Source organism: Odontesthes bonariensis, chromosome 5, assembly GCF_027942865.1.
Source record: "Odontesthes bonariensis isolate fOdoBon6 chromosome 5, fOdoBon6.hap1, whole genome shotgun sequence".
NCBI lineage: Eukaryota > Metazoa > Chordata > Actinopteri > Atheriniformes > Atherinopsidae > Odontesthes > Odontesthes bonariensis.
This window is the reverse complement of record NC_134510.1, coordinates 22,410,512-22,427,026: the sequence shown is the minus strand read 5'-3', so window position 1 is coordinate 22,427,026 and position 16,515 is coordinate 22,410,512. Positions and strand designations below refer to the sequence as shown.

General features: G+C 43.6%; 1 protein-coding gene across 7 annotated transcripts in view; it reads left to right on the top strand.

Moving 5' to 3' along the window:
- kif13a (kinesin family member 13A) overlaps nt 1-14,885 on the top strand; it is a 37,564-nt gene extending 22,679 nt beyond the window's left edge. The window contains exons 14-40 of one of the 7 annotated variants that reach the window (XM_075465367.1): nt 194-324; nt 577-663; nt 751-926; nt 1,076-1,295; nt 1,594-1,756; nt 1,883-2,026; nt 2,129-2,278; nt 2,374-2,538; nt 2,672-2,845; nt 2,937-3,088; nt 3,892-4,024; nt 4,116-4,262; nt 4,812-4,844; nt 5,737-5,836; nt 5,921-6,047; nt 6,140-6,195; nt 6,271-6,395; nt 7,159-7,335; nt 7,436-7,528; nt 7,661-7,813; nt 8,133-8,201; nt 8,335-8,394; nt 8,677-8,764; nt 8,866-9,017; nt 9,707-9,859; nt 11,903-13,103; nt 13,252-14,885. In XM_075465367.1, coding sequence (XP_075321482.1) covers nt 194-324; nt 577-663; nt 751-926; nt 1,076-1,295; nt 1,594-1,756; nt 1,883-2,026; nt 2,129-2,278; nt 2,374-2,538; nt 2,672-2,845; nt 2,937-3,088; nt 3,892-4,024; nt 4,116-4,262; nt 4,812-4,844; nt 5,737-5,836; nt 5,921-6,047; nt 6,140-6,195; nt 6,271-6,395; nt 7,159-7,335; nt 7,436-7,528; nt 7,661-7,813; nt 8,133-8,201; nt 8,335-8,394; nt 8,677-8,764; nt 8,866-9,017; nt 9,707-9,859; nt 11,903-13,103; nt 13,252-13,385 — 4,563 coding nt within the window. In that variant the 3' untranslated portion in view covers nt 13,386-14,885. Of the gene's footprint in view, nt 1-193; nt 325-576; nt 664-750; nt 927-1,075; nt 1,296-1,593; nt 1,757-1,882; nt 2,027-2,128; nt 2,279-2,373; nt 2,539-2,671; nt 2,846-2,936; nt 3,089-3,891; nt 4,025-4,115; nt 4,263-4,811; nt 4,845-5,736; nt 5,837-5,920; nt 6,048-6,139; nt 6,196-6,270; nt 6,396-7,158; nt 7,336-7,435; nt 7,529-7,660; nt 7,814-8,132; nt 8,211-8,334; nt 8,395-8,676; nt 8,765-8,865; nt 9,018-9,706; nt 9,860-11,902; nt 13,104-13,251 lie in introns of all 7 variants that reach the window. The other 6 variants (XM_075465366.1, XM_075465365.1, XM_075465368.1 and 3 more) reach the window with 6 other exon arrangements.
- Nucleotides 14,886-16,515: the final 1,630 nt, after the last annotated feature.

The following is a 16,515-nucleotide window of genomic DNA, read 5'->3' as shown; positions in this document are numbered from 1 at the left end:
AGGCTTTTTTCCATTTTGGCTGGTTATCGCCGTAGTTGTGATGTTGTTGAAATTGAAGAGTTCCTGCGTTCATGTTTTTGCAATTTTCCCATGCTAACTGGTTCAAAAAAGAAGTCTGACTCAGAAGGCTAAGTGTTATTATATTCAGATCTGTTATTATAGTTTTGTGAATCTGTCCTCCACCTGTGTGTAGGAGCACACGCGTGTGGGTGCAGACACGTCTCAGGACATCCAGCTTTTTGGGATCGGGATCCAGCCAGAACACTGCGTCCTGGAGCTCTGCGCAGACAGTGATGTCACCTTGATGCCAATAGGAAATGCCAGGTGAGTTGTTGTACAACTACTTTCAACGTATTTGCTATCTGTCTCTCTTTCCTTTATGGATGACTGAACCTCAGAGTTTCACATGACCTCACCGCAGAGGAATCTCATGATCTGAGCTCCTACACTTTGACGTCAGGACCTTGTCTCCCTATTGCTACAGAAGGATTGCTTTTGTTTCCCCACAATGTATTAGTTTTCTGCAGTCAAAGTTGGGAAAACTAGAATTCCTTTGACATCTTTGTGTTTCTACAGGACTTGTGTGAATGGTACAATAATTGACTCCTTGGTGCACTTGTGGCATGGAGACCGAATCTTATGGGGAAACAATCACTTCTTCAGGTATGAGCTCTCAGATCTTCTTTGCCACATTCTCGCTTGCAAACCGATATGAAAAAAACACTGCTTAGTGATCGTGTTGCTCTGTAGGATAAATCTGCCTCAACGAAAGCGGCGGGACCGTTTGAAGGAGTTGGAGAGAGCTTCTCCTCGAGAGAGCTTTGTCGAGGCAGATGTGGAGACGGCCAGCGAGGCCTCCTCTGAGCAAGACTACAGTTACGAGTTTGCCCAGATGGAGGTCATGATGAAGACTCTTGGAAACAATGGTACGATTAGGGCAATCTGCAACCTTTCAGTTTGTATTTTTAGTATTTGTATTGTCATGTAGGTTTGATTGTGAGTGTGTGTGTTTCGGTTGCCATTTTTTTTCTTTTTTCTTCATAAAATTTTATTTTGACGTTTATATTTCACGTAGACCCCATGCAGAACGTGGTCCAGGTGTTGGAGAAGCAGTACTTGGAGGAGAAGCGGTTGGCTCTGGAGGAGCAGAGGCTAATGTATGAACGAGAGCTGGAGTCGCTACGACAACAGCTGTCCCCTGAGAAGACGTCCCAGCATCACCGCAGCAGCAGCGAGCGCCTTACTTTCCCAACGCACACGCCACACGGCAAGCTGCGCCTGTGGACGGAGGAACGGTTAGTGGAGTGCACACAGAGTCACGTGCCGATTTTTATTTATTTATTTGTTTTTTTAATTTTCTTTTTCAATTAAGGAAAAAGTAAATGTGTCACTGAGTCAATTTGTTTTCTAATTTGACTTGACTAATAGTTCAATAATTGTTTAAGAAATTTTTTTTTTTTTATATTTCTGTAAATACATCTTGGGCTGATCTATGAATCCACACCTCGTGCATAAAAGATGCCAGATCTTCATCCTCACAATTTTACAGTGCGTGTCTGTATGTATGTGTGTGTGTGTGTGTGTTTGAGACAGGGATGAGCTTTTTCGTCAGAGTCTCTCTCGACTCAGAGAGCAGGTCGTCAAAGCCAACACTTTGGTGCGAGAAGCCAACTTTTTGGCAGAGGAGATGAGCAAACTTACTGACTATCAGGTCACCCTTCAGATTCCTGCAGCCAACCTCAGTGCCAACCGCAAGGTCAGACCTCTGAACCCACACCTATTAAGAATTACCATTTGTCAAAACTATCCGTGTTGACCTTAAGCCACAACTTTGAGCTTGTAGTACCCAATCTGAAATGTGTCCAAACACTTTTGTGTGTAGCGAGGCGCAATCGTGAGCGAGCCTGCCATTCAGGTGCGGCGGAAGGGGAAGGGAACCCAGGTGTGGACCATCGAGAAGCTGGAGAACAAACTGGTGGACATGAGAGACCACTACAGAGACTGGAAAGAAGGCGCAGAGGAAACGGTAAGAAACAGAGGGCCATAATGAGGAAAAGATGAGCAGATAACCGAAATATAATTTTTTTTTCTTTTTATATAATGAATGTCGCCTTCTCTGTTTTTCCAGTATCACAAAGTAAACGGCAAACACTGTGATCCGTTCTACGAGGCGCACGAGAACCACAACCTGATAGGAGTGGCCAATATTTTTCTAGAGTGCCTTTTCCACGATGTCAGACTGCAATATGCTGTCCCAATCATCAGCCAACAGGGAGAGGTGAGGGTACACCAATATTTTCCTACAGTTTCTTATGTTTGACAGTTAGGATCATTTGGATTTTCACAGTGATGACCTCATTTTGCTTGGTACAGGTAGCAGGCAGGTTGCATGTTGAGCTGATGCGAGTGAGTGGAGCTGTACCCGAGCGCCTGTCTGGGGGAGATGACTCATCAGAGAACTCCAGTGAGAGCAGTTTCTATGAGGTCATGGACACAAATGGAGAGATCGTCCACATGGCCAGGAGGCTCACCTGCAGGGTAAGAGTCACATCTCAGGGAATTGTAGCTGAGTTTGGCATTTGAAACTGCTTAGATGTAGGAGCTGTAAGAGCCAATTTAAAAAAAAATAATAAATAAATCTTCATCCCGTCTGCCTGTCTTGGTGCTGTAGGTGAGGATCAGGGAGGCGACGGGGCTGCCGCTCAATCTGTCCAACTTTGTCTTCTGTCAGTACACCTTCTGGGAACATGGTGAGCCCACTGTGGCTCCTCCCATGATCAGCCCTGACAGGCCTTCACCTCGAAGCCCAGATGCTCAGTTCACAGTCCAGTTTGATCACTGCAAGGTAAGGAAAAGGAGCTGCTAGTCGTTTCACTTGCTTTGGACTCGTTGCAATACAAATAATCCTCGTTACCCTGACTCTTCTCTTTGTCCAGGAGTATGTCGTGCATGTAACAGATGAGTTTTTAGAGTTCATATCGGATGGAGCGTTGGCCATTGAAGTTTGGGGTCACCGCTGTGCAGGGAACAGACGTTCACTCTGGGAGTTAGATGCACTGGAGGCCAAGACCCAGACGCTCCGAGACAGGTTCGATGTATCTGCTGTTTTCTCTTGGACTTTTGCACTTCTGGACATACACTGACATTGACATTTCCCACCAGTGTTAATTTCGTCAGCTTTTTTTAAATTTAGTCTTAGTCTTAGTCACAATGTCGAAAATCAATTTTAGTCTTAGTCAAATTTGAGTCATTTTAGTCATTTTAGTCAACACTGTACATAATAGAACTTCTCCACACACGGCGGCATGATCAATCATTATCATGCAGGTTGTTTTGTTGTCCTTCGCGTTGTAAACGAAATGGCTCCATACATCCAGGCGTTGTTTTCGCCCAGCTCCAACAAATCGTATACCGGTATCCGAGCCCAACCATGACTGGACTGCAAAGTTGAACTAGCTACGGTTAAGTTATAGCTAGCTACCGGCTACGTTACTTGACATGGGAAGGGCCTAAACTCAACTGAACTCGACTCACTGAACTACTACTGATTGAGCTGCGCGAGGCACTGTGGGACAGGCGCCGTGCTGGTACAAACAGGGCAACAGCGCGTAATCTTCTATGAAGTTCAAGAAACACTTATATTAACAATTACAAATTAATTATAAACAATTACATTTTTTAATGTCCATTCGTCCATGGCTTGTAAATTTCGTCTTGTCTTAGTCTCGTTAGCGAAAATCATTTTTTATTCTCGTCATATTTTTATTTTCTGGAAGCAATTTTGTGCGTCACGGGAAAAAGGGGCGTTAACGAAATATTTTCGTCATCGTCCTGGTTGACGAAATTAACACTGTTTCCCACCTTACTAACCCTGGCTGTTGCACGTTGAAGGTGGAGCGAGGTGTCTCGCAGGATCGAGCTGTGGGTCTCCATCCAGGAGCTCAACGAGCAGGGAGAGTACGCGTCTGTGGAGCTTCAGCCTGGAAAAGACATTAGCACAGGAGGGGTGTTCCAACTCCGACAGGTCTGAGCAACACTCGGGAGAAGTTTCTCTCTAGTTCTGACTGGCTGACCTACACCAAACAATAATTCTATAATTGTATTTCTGCGTGCAGGGTCACTCCAGGAGGCTGCAGGTGTGTGTGAAGCCGGTCCAGAACTCGGGCACTCTGCCTCTGCTGGTGGAAGCGGTGCTGTCTGTCTCTATTGGCTGCGTGTCGGCTCGCTCCATCAAACTGCAGAGGCCACTCGACAGCTACCAGGTCTGTGAAAAATACACATCTTGCGTAACACACGGCCCAGTTGGACCATGAAAAGAGTGTGTTGACATTATTAGAAAAATGATTTGCAATCGGATCAAAGCAGATATGCGTCTTTGGAACCGTATGCTCGTTTTATGCCAGAGATATACGGTATTATGCTGACTCAGCCAGAGTATGTTTAGTCATTCTCAGGTTTCGTTTCTCGACTGCACCCTCTGGGTGGCTGGCGGTCAAACTAAAGAAGGCCCTGTAAAATACAAACTCATTAGCACAGTGTTGGTTCTGTTAACATGCCCTGTTGTGTCCTGTGTAGAATTCACAAAATGGCTTATTTCTTAACACTTAAAGAGTGCTTTATTATTTCCACTTTATAATAATGAAAAGAAGAAACTGATTATTTTTAAGGTATTGTTAAGTCAGAAACATATAACCATCTAGTGCATACTGTTCTTTGACATTACTCAGGCAGTGCATGGTTTTCTCTGAGCTATAATCTCAGGGCCTTTGCCGGTTTCCTCACATTTGACTGAGTGTCTTCTCCCCTGCCAGAGAGAGGTGGAAGACGATATGGATAGTTATCAGGTACCCTCTAAAAGTCTCCTGCTGCTGCTCCCCCCTGTAGTTCACTCTGCAGCATGAAGGAAAAAAACAACTGATCGTGTGTTTGTGACGAGGCATTTTGCTGAGGGCATGTGAGACCGGATGCTGTGCCTCTGTCGGCTAAATAAGTGCTTCATTAAACAGCAGCTGCACACGTGGATGATCACGCCAACCATTTTTTTGGCAGCCATCAATGCAAAACGCACTTCCACCTGTAGCTGAGCTCCCAGCCAGCGCAGCATGTCTGCCATGGTCTCGTCCCGCGCTCCCCCTCCCCTCAGGTTGCGCACTAATGCTACTGTTTGCTTGTCGTCACTGAAGAGCTGCAGAAATATTAACCCTCACTTCATCGCAGGGGCACTGCATGGCTGCATGATCCACAGTACTTTGCATGGTAAGAGTGTGCTGACGTCAGAAGAGTAAATATGGTTGGCTTTGAGGTCTGTTGAGTACAGCTGATGTTTCAGAGGGAGGTCCGCTCTCTGGGCTTCTCTGCCACACATTCAGGTAAGTCTTTAGATGGCTGTTGCTTCATTTGTGTGTGCATGCAAGCGTGCGAGAATGACCTGGGTTACTAAGGGGCTAAATGGAGGTCTCGCGGACATGTGGGTTTTTAATAGTTGTTCTTTTTTTTTTTTTTTTTTTTCACCCAAAATTGCATAACCTAAGGCTTTGATTTTGAACATCTTGGATTTGGGAGCAGATATTAAGTGTCGCTTCTACTTAGCTTCTCCAAAACATCTTCTGTGCCTATTTTAAGGTGCAGCTAGGGCAAACACCCACCATTCCCTGGTAACATTTCTCGACGCTCTGCAGCAGGTCATCTGCCTTACTGAGCTAACTGGCATTGATTCTGGTCTCTTTGTGGTTCCAGGAAGAAGATCTCAACTTTGTTAGGGAGCGCTGGTCAGATGCCCTTATCAAGCGCCGGGAGTATCTTGATGAACAAATCAAGAAAATCATCAACAAACATGGTGAGTTATAGCACTGGACAGCTGGAGGAGCCTAATCAACTTTGTCCTGATTAAACATCTTCCTTCCTCGCTGTACGTGTGCAGAAAAGTCAGAGGAAGACATTGAGCGTGAAGCTCGGCTGGTGGAGCAGTGGGTTGGCTTGACTGAGGAGAGAAACGCAGTGCTGGTACCTGCACCTGGCAGCGGGATACCTGGAGCTCCTGCAGACTGGTAAGAGGAATGGAGTCGGCATACACATTGCATTCACTTCATTTGTGGCCCTTATACGACTTTCATTATCAATTTTATCCAACTGAATTTAGGACTCCACCTGCAGGGATGGAAGCTCACATTCCTGTTCTCTTCCTGGACTTAAATGGTGAGGCAGACACATGTTGTGATTCACAGATTCCCCTTTGGCTTTCAAAATACTAAGTGTCTTTTATGCCACCAGCCGATAATCTGACAGTGAACGAGCAGCTGACTGGGCCTCATGCTGCAGGCGTTAACTCTATCCTGCCCAAAGAGCACGGCAGCCAGTTCTTCTATCTACCCATCATCAGGCACAGCGGCGAGGAGGTGAGCAACGACTTTACTGCCCTCTTGTGGCCAAATATGAGAAGTTGGAAAACACAAGATGATTTTATTTTGTGCTTCTGTTGCAAAAACAGTTGAAAGAAAAGGGTTTGGGAACCCTTTGGAATTTTCTGAATTTCTGCATTGATTTCTAGTGTTCATAGAAGAACGTATTTTCCATGTCTTCATTTATCACTGTGCCACCACACTAACACCCCCCCCCCCTTCCTGAAAAAGACTGGTTGGTATGAATCATTCCTGAATAACAGCAACATAACAACAAAAGAGAAACATTGATATTAGATTGTTTGGTTGATTAACAATATATATCGCAGCACATTTAATGTTTGCAAAATGCCCCACGGATATTCCACAACATTTATCGGAAAATGTTGTGATGACACAAGCAATGTAAAAAGATGTGCATTTGGAGTGAAAACTGTAAGCTAACAAAATGGCCTCCTCCATACTGGGAAGCATCGTGGTTTGGGGTTCTTTTGATGCCTCGAGGCATGGAAACTATGCAGTCTCTGAGAGAACAATGACATTTAAAACATTTACAAGAGAATATCATGGCAGCAGTCCGTGACCTGAAGGGGTTTGGTAGTGCAACAACACAATGAGCCAAAGCGGTCGGGTTCAAAGAGAAGCATTTAAAGTTTTAGTATGGCCCAGTCAGCTCTCTGGGCTGGCTGGCACCGATGATCTCTCTCAATAGATGACTGCTGAACTGCATCAATAAAACATAGCTCCTCTGATTCCCCAGGTGTTGGCAGTGTGCTCCTGGGACTCGTCCATTCATGATTCTGTGCACCTCAACCGGGTCACTTCACCTCACGAACGCATCTACCTGATAATCAAAGCCACCGTGCAGCTCAGCCACCCCGCCTCCATGGAGCTGGTGCTCCGCAAGCGGATTGCTGTCAACATCTACAACAAACAGGTTAATGCTCGAAAGGGTTGAAGGTGCTCAGCACACAGCAAAACCGAGGTTGTGTTTTATTGATTGCCATTTTTTTGGTTCGTTTCTTTGTTTAATGCAGAGTTTCACTCAGAGTCTCAAGAGAAGAATGTCTCTAAAGAACACACTTTACTCCTGTGGTGTCACCTATGAGATTGTTTCCAACATACCAAAGGTACAACTCTGGTTCTGTGATTGAATTTGTTATTGTGCAGATTCATCCAACATACTGTTTTGTCGATGTTTTGCAAGAAATGAGCTTGGAGTTTGTCCTTATCAGCCCTTTTCCCCTGTTCTGTCTTTCCAGGCCTCAGAGGAGCCAGAAGAGAGGGAAACCTTGGCCCTCATGGCTGCTCGTGGGGACAGCGAGGAGACTCGGGATGGGGAAACCTACATAGAGAAATACACACGAGGAGTTCTGGAAGTGGAGAACATCTTGAGTCTGGAGAGGCTACGGCAGGTATTGTACACAGCGACGCTCGCACTGTGAAACGTCAGTGAACACTCGCAGCTTTTCCAGCTTCTGCTTTGCTATCCGTTGGAACTACCGAGTCCAATTTGGCACCAGCCAGCCCGTTTTCCCCCTCAGCCTTGAAGCCAGCCCCCGCATATTGTCGCCTCAGCTAGCAACCACATTCCTGTGGAGATCACAATTAAGTGCAGTCTCGGTCTCTTCTGAGGTTCTGTCCTTTAACTTAATCCAGTTATGTACCTTTTTGGCTTTATACAGTATCGTTCAAATCAGTTGAATTGAAATTTCTCCAAATCTTTCTCTGCAGGCTGTGACAGTGAAGGAAGCACTTGCTACCAAGGGGAGACACTTAAGAAGGAGTATCAGCACACCAAATGTACAGCATGTAATTAACACATCTCTCACTACATTGCCTCCTGACCACAAGGAAATAAGGACATTTTTATTTTTATTTTTTACTGTAAAGCTTTCAAAACTGCTGACAACTTGTTTTTGTTGCTTTTCCCCAGTCTTCATGTAGTAAGATAGACCTGACTGGTTGTGAGGATGAAGAGTACAAGGTTCATCTGGTATGTTTTAGCTACATCTTATACACAGTTTTCTGTAACCGTTTGATTATTTTCGGAGCATGTTTTTGGACATGTTGTATCACAAAGTTATGCACAGAATGCAAAATCAACACATTTGTTAACAAATCCATAGGAGAAAATAATGTTGCTTTTCTGTCCTTTCACTTTGGATCTCCAGTTAGGTTGTGTGGGTTGTCTATAAAAGCATCCTACTGTTGAAGAGAGCCTCTTAGTTGCATGTGTATTAAAACCCTGTGAAGCTGACTGAGACTTAATGTCTAGGACTACTGTGACCATGTGGACAACACCAGCAGCAGCCCTCAAGATGGTGCCCTTTGTGCCACCCCCATCAAAAACAAAGAGAACCCAGGTAAACCAGACGCTACCCACGTGTAGCAGCTACGTAACATATTTGTTGTTTTTTATATGAGGAAGATTATGATGGGTTCACCACTGAATATTCCCTAACAGGCCCGGTTCCAGAGAGTCCTAACTTTTTCAGCGCCGGCTCTTTCAAAGTCCTCTCGCCACAGCCGCCTAAATTCCTCAAGTCTCTACTTCCTGTCAAAGAGGAGAACAAAGCGAAGAAAGCCCTGGAGGCCCGGCCACTTCTGGGACAGGAGGTAAAGAGGACGGAGTTGGATTTGCTTTCTATCAAGTGGAAAGCGCTCATGTGTTTGTTTTTTTGCCATTCTGTTCTCATTATCATAAAGCTCTGCCACAGTCTCCTTTCTCTTTGTTCAGTCAGTCAACTGTCAGTCCTAATTCTCACAAAAATGACAAATTGCCCTGCATTGCTCGATGACGTTACTTATTTTTCAATACTATATTTACCATAAAGCACATGACTCATGTCTCAAGTGTTACTTGGTTTGTAATAATTGGATTTTCCAGATAGTTTTCGGCTGTTCTGATCATTTCAACTAACCATGCATTTTTGTTTTCTTGGAGTGAGCTAAAAGAGGTGCAGGAACTTACTGTTGATTGGGAGTTCGTAGTCTCGACTTCAGAGGTGAACGCCTCTGAAAGCTGCTCATTTAATGCACATAAATAATTTCCCTATTTGAAACTATATTCTTTGTATATACATACATAAAATGATATCAAGCGCTTAGATGGTCCCTTGAGCTTGTACGCTAATGCGATGAAAGAAATTTGGCAACAGTAAGAAATTCTTGTTCCTCATATTCAGGGCACTTCAAGTATTGTTTTTGTGAAATATCAAACTGCATGGCACTAACTATGTGACTGGCCCGCCCAGCTCCATGCATGCTGTGTGTGAGTGTGTGCTGTTATTCTGACCCATCCGCAGAGCATGCGCTCATGTGTGGACAGCCCTGCACTGCTCCCCTCTCCCTGCTCCTGGCTCCGACCCAGGGCAGGCAGCGAGGGCCACTGCAAGCCTTCCACCACAACCTCCACCCCCACCAGCAGACAGCTCAGCCACACACTGCCACACACTGCTGTAAGTGCTACACGTTGCATACATACATAGGAGCCGTACACATGCACTTGCTGGCACGTTTATCGTTCACCCGGACACTGCTGCAGCTACTCGTCTCACACTCGTGCACACCTTCATAGACTTTGCTTCAAAATCACATAAAGGGTTAATGTAAAGAGCTCTTCAACCGGCCTCGGTGCTGGAGCTACTCCAAATGAGTCAGTCGGAGAAATTTCAGTCTCGCATCCACTAAAAAAAACGGTAGAATGTCCAAGAAAACCACACTAATTACTGGAAATGGTGAAAAATATAGGATTGTCGATGGTATTAAAATTCTTCAAGCTATGGTCTCGACCATTTTCCAGAATCAAGCTTGTCAAAAATCGTACTGTATTCCACAGTCAAATAGTATTTTTAGTCTGTAATATTCCCAAGCTAACAGAATCCCACCATATGTTGTTGTAATGAAACTTAGTCTTGCACCCTTCAACATAGAAATGGGATTCAAAATGCCAAACTAACTGCCTTGTTTTCACGGTGACTGCTATTCTCTGATGTGTTCTGTGACGTTACCAAATCAATGGATAATTGATCAGAAAAAATAATCTTCATTGCAATGAGTGGACAGATTGTTCAAGACTAGAGAGTAACCGAAATTCAACGGAGTGGGAAGCTGAGAAAGATCTGAAGAAAGTTTTTCTTTAATCCGCCGCAGGGCCTACAGTTTTTATTCTGCAGGACCCATTTCCCATTTTAATTTGGAGTCACAGTTTTCCTCTAAATAATGATAATTTTTTTTAAAAAAGCCGTAGTTCAAGACAATTTTTTTGTGGTTTTCAGTGTGAGTCAGACAGATTGTTGCGCTTAACATCACCGTGGCAACCTCAACTGCTACTCTGAACTCACAGCTGATGGACATTTGAACATCAACAGCCCCTCCCATCTCTGTTCAAACAAACTTTGATGGGTTCAGTTTAAACTCTCAACTGCAGCCTGAGCAACCCCACCCCAATTTCTTAAGAGACTGACAGTCTAGTTTTTGCTCTTGGTGTAGTAACTCATGCAAGTTAGTCCAGTTAGAAATTCTTTAGAAGACCGTCGCAAATTAAATTATCAAGCAGCAGTAAAAAAAAAAAAAAATACAATGACTGATTGAATTCTAAGTAGTTGACTTCGCAGGTTCTGGTGTCCCACTTGGACATTCAACCAATCACAGCACAGATGCGTTGTTTCAACCAAATCCGAGTTTGAAAGAAAATGTGTCTCATCTTTTTGATCGGGATATACACAGCATCTCGAACCATCCCTCAAACTTCACCTGAGTTTGTTAGCCGTTTTAAGGTCACTACCACCTACAGTTTTTGTTAGCTCTATCTCTGTGGATTGGGTTCAAATAAATCCCCTTCCAGATATCAGCCACATGTTAGAAGGCAAACTTCCCCAATGTGCCGCATGTTTATGCCCGTCCTTTAAGATTATCATGTTGACAAGTTCCACTAACAGACTGCTCATCAAAAAACTTGAACAGCGTTCTTTCCCCCTTTAACAACAAACCAGTGTTGTTTTTCTTATGACAGCAGGATGAAACAAATGTTGAGTTTATCTTAACGTTTATTAGTAATGCAATGATTTGTTTCCATGGATGCAATGGATAAATAAAAGGCCACACGTATGCTTGGAGCATAGGGAATGGTACATCATGTTGCTGTTGTCCCGATTCATGGTTGAGTGAAACGCTCACACCAGTAGAACTTGTGGTAGAGGCTCATGAGATGGTTGAAAAGGGCAACCATGGTGCTGCAGTTTCATGCGGGGACAAACGTTGCCAAAACTGTAAAGCGGCAAAGACGCCATCAAGTAAAGTTCTTAAACACCGGAAAATGTGCCACAAATTCACACACATTGTGTTCATGCTCTATCATCACATTCTACCATTTCTGTCTTCATTCTTTTAAGAAAAAAAAAAAAATTAGTGTTTACATAGGCTTAAACTCTAACGGGGCCATAGCTAACATGATGTATTTTGGGCTGTGTCTTTTGTTTTTCTGCCATTGTTTCCATCAGCAGGACTCTGATGACGAGGAGACTGTTGTGAATATGACTCTGAATGTAAATCGAGGCCCGCGGGACCGAAGGGGCTTCCAGACTTACATCCCAGAGGACTTTGCAAACTTTGAGGACTACAACGCCACTCTTGAGAGCCAGGATGGGTTTCGCTCTGACTTAAAGGGAAGCCGGTGTGGGGGTGGAGAAAGAGAGGTGTCCCGTAGCCCCACGGCCAGCAGCTGCACTAGTGGCTACTTTTCACAAAGTGCCTCCAACGCCACGCTGTCAGACATGCCTTTCAGCACCAGTGAGAGCTCTGACCACCTGAGCTGCACCTCCAGAGACTCTCATGACCCTCTTGGTAGTCCTGCCGGAAGAGGCTACACCCAAACCAAAAGTGTTCCTGCAGGGAGTGACACCCAGCAGCCACCTCTTTCAGCTGACCTGCTTATCCATTCAGCCTCCTCACCTGTCAATATTCCCAATTGCACAGAAAAGCGGGACTCATTTCCATTGCCCCATAACTCTGTTCTCAGTACCAGCCTGGAGTTCACCGACTTTAAAGGGGCTGATGACAGTATTCGAGAAGGTGATTTAGCACATTTTACTGAGAGATGGGAACAGGAGGGATTGGAGATTTCTGCAGACCAACAGCAGAAATTAGATCGTGTAGAAACATGTGACACTGACAATCAGCTTTTCTCTGATGTCTCTAGAAAAACATCTAGCCCTGAAAATGCTATATGCAAAAGTCCTAATTATGAAGACCCCGTTCACGTAGCTGTGCCCTGCCCCAACACAGGCTGCACCTCAATCAAATCCCCAATTTCAGTTTCTGGCAAAGCCCCAGACCCCTCCTCAGCCCTCATAATTCCCTCTCCTTCAGTCCCACGTCCAACATCACCCTCTGTGGTCAAATCCTTAGTGACCGCCCCATCCTCAGCCCCAGCTCCAAGAGCAGGAGGAGAACCTCCAATCCAGGAGCCTACCCAGGGGGATCTGCCCCATGGGAGTCCCTGCCCCAGTCCAAACCCCAGCAGCGCCGAACCCTACGGGGACTCCAGTGGGGATGAGAGCACCCCTGTTGCTCAGCTTCCTGATTGGATGGCACCCGGGGAACAGGTGTGGGTGGGGAAGAGAAGAGGAACAGTCCACTATGTGGGAGGGGTGGAGTTTGCAAAGGGGATCTGGATTGGTGTGAAGCTGGATATGGCAGTGGGTAAGTCCCTTTGAAGTGCTTCACTATATATTCAGGTTTAATGTGCATTTCGTTCCAAACGGCATTTGTTTTCTTCTGCATTTAAAAGGTGTAAATGGGACAAATCATAGAGAAGCCCTTAATTCCGTTATGCTTGACCCTCTCTTAGGTAAGCACAACGGCACTGTCCAGGGCAGGGTGTACTTCCGCTGTCCCCCAGGCCACGGTGTGTTTGTGAAGCCATCTCGGCTAACCAGAGGACCACCTTCCATGGACACAGAACCCCAGACTCTGATCAGATAGGACCCAAAGAAGGACCGATTTTCTACCGATTAACTGGGACCCAAGAGTGTTGCTGTGTCTGACCTTGAGGCCGACCTATGACCACTCAAGTCTCTGAGCTCATGCATTCCTCCTGTGTGGATGCTTTGCTTCAGCATATATTACCTGTGCATTTAATGAAGGTATTTTTTAGTTACCGTTCACTGAAAGAAAAAAAAGAAAAAAAATCCTCACTATGCACATATCTGAGTTTTCTATACGGTCATATTTTTATAGAGGACTTAACTTTTAACAGGGAATGGAAGACTACCCACATACTTTTTCTTACATTGGTTCAGAACAGTATATATAATATTTTTGTATGACAATGCAGCCCCTTCTCTGAGGCTCATAATGGATTGTTCTGGGATATGAAGATTAAGAATGTACTACTGTTAAAAACATTGATATTTACATCAATCTGATATGTCAGGGCTAACCAAAGAACTACGGTTCCATATCTGCTGTTATGAGTAATATGCTATTTTCCTAATGTTGCATATATGGAGGTATTCGCTATAAATAGATGTGTCCAAGTAAAGCTTACTGCCATATCTCGAAGAGTAATGCCACATACCCTGAACGTAGGACAAGTCTGCAAAACCTGAAAGCTGCTTTCAGGGTTAGCAGTTAGAAATTATCCTGTTGACGTACTGTAACACTGTGGAGGAAATTATCCCTATCCAGCATCGGACTGATGCTGTTTGAAAGCTTGCACTGGAAAGGGTTCTTGGAGAGTTCACCAACCATCTTCTATATTGGTCCGATAAAACATTTGTAAATGAAGAAATGTGTGCCGTCGTTGGGATCCGCCTGAAACCAAGCCACTAGGCTTTGTGAGAGGCTTGGATACATTGATGCCTTACTGCCCTGCTCGATTAAAGAGAGGCACATAAACCCCAGACTACTCAATGGCAACTTCACCGAGTTATTAAAAAAAAGATGAGCTGATCTGTATGGACCTGAAATCTGTGTGTGTATCATCGTGTCCACTCCATCGGTATTCAGAATGCCATCCTGCCTTGCTGACTGATTAATTGAATGCCTTTTTAACTGATTGACCATCTGCATTCTGTGTGTAAACTGACTGAAGTGAAACAACGTGTTAAAAGGTACTCTATGCATTATTTTTTTCACATGGAGGATTGGATGAATGCCTGACAGTATCGAGTTACAGATAATGGTGCATAGTTAGATTAGCTGAGAAGACGAGTGGTCCTATGAACTATATCTTTATGGAAGTGGTGAGCTGTGGAGCTGAAATAGAAATGGTTGAATATTGAAGCTGTAATTTCAAGTACATGAAAACGACCCAAGACCTTACTTTAAAGAAGAGAACAAAGCTGCTCTCCCTAATAAGGAGTTGTAAATAAGTGTGTATTTGAACATAGTATTTACGCTATTATAATGTACAGAATTGTATTTATAACGTATCTGTTTTAAGTGGTACAAAATGTTCTAGAATAGAACATTTGCAATCATCGTGTGTGTGTGTTGACTCTTTATTTGAGTGATTCAAGTTGATTTCATGCGAGTATTTTTTGTATGCTTAAGCAGTGTGGTGCAATGTTTACCAAGTTAGATTTTAGACGCACAAGCAGCATAGATAGCTTTTTTTCTTTTTTATGATTTCCTGATTTGGGGATGATGTCTATGATAAACAAACAAAAAAAAACTTCTGAAATAAACTTCAATCTTGCTATCCTTACTTGGAAATTGCATCATAGGCTATTTCAAAATGTGTAACTATAATGCAGGAGAAGAACAGCTGAGATTAGTGGTTTGTGTGAGTTAGTTTTTGTAATGTGTTGGAGTGCTGTTTATCCAAGATTTAAATCTGACATCCATTATAAGAAATCGTTACACCGACTGGTGTAGTTTCCTGAAGCAGAATATCCCCATGCTCTGTTGGGAAATCTGCAGCGTCTTTACTCAGATCTTTCTGTGTGCATTCTCAGTAAACAGCTATATTGTATATTTAGACAGAAAAAAAACAAAAAAAAACATCCTATCTTAAATGACATTGTAATGGTTGGTGCTTTACAAGAACGGCCATCGTGAAGCGTGATTGCCATCAGAGAGGAACGTGACTCATAACTCTTAGATGATGTTGGCAGTGATCCTTGCCTTTAACTTATGCAGGGGGGAAAAACGGTCTGCCCTCATTAGCAGATGTATTATACTGAACACAATCATGTAAACATGATGCTCCCAGAGATGATGCCGGCAGGCCGTGGACGGGCATCTGGGACCAGACATGCAAGTCCACCGAACCTTTCTACAGGTACTGGGCTTTTAAGCAATGACACCAGAATAAAGAAATTTTAAAAAAGAGGACATTAAACAACTTCAAATCACGCAGCCGTGGTCATTTCTGTGTCTATTTTGCATGTTTTTAATGTCTTGGTAATGGTCGTATGACTCTTCCTGGTCATTTTCTTTGTGACAGATTCCATTCTTTATTGACTTTCCACTCATGTGAGTCATGTGCTATTCTGAATCTCTTCGTTATTATTAGTTATCTGTTTTTGGACCATCTGGTACCTCTTCATACCTCTAAATCTACAGTCATGTTATGATTTGATGGCATTTTTGCATCTTATTTCTTTTTCTTTCTTTTTTTTTGGTGTCTTTTTCTTTTATAGGTCAAAACTAGCGGCTCGTGACCCATTGGATAGGTCCGTGATAAGTAAACTTATTGAGGTCAAAAGAACCCGTGAGGTCAAATGTTGTATCACACACAGACAATTACATATTCTGTATGTCAGCAATGAAATCTAAAGCTTCATTTATAGAATGGGTTAAAAGTTTTCAGAGGGATAAAAAGCCATACAGAGGATACAACTATAATTCTAGGACTTTTATTATAGCTATTACTGATGCCATGGGCATTACAAACCCTAGTATTATTCTACAATTACAGACAAACAATTGAAGGGTACTTAGTAGACTAACCTTAATACTTTCAAAAAATGAACATTGAAATAGGAGTATTTTGTCTGTGGTGGATGCTTTGAAAAGCCGTTTCCCCTTTTTGTGAGGAGAGTTAAGATAAATATATTCACAGAAGCTAAATGTAGAGCTCAGCAAGAGGGCAAAAAAAAAAAAAAAA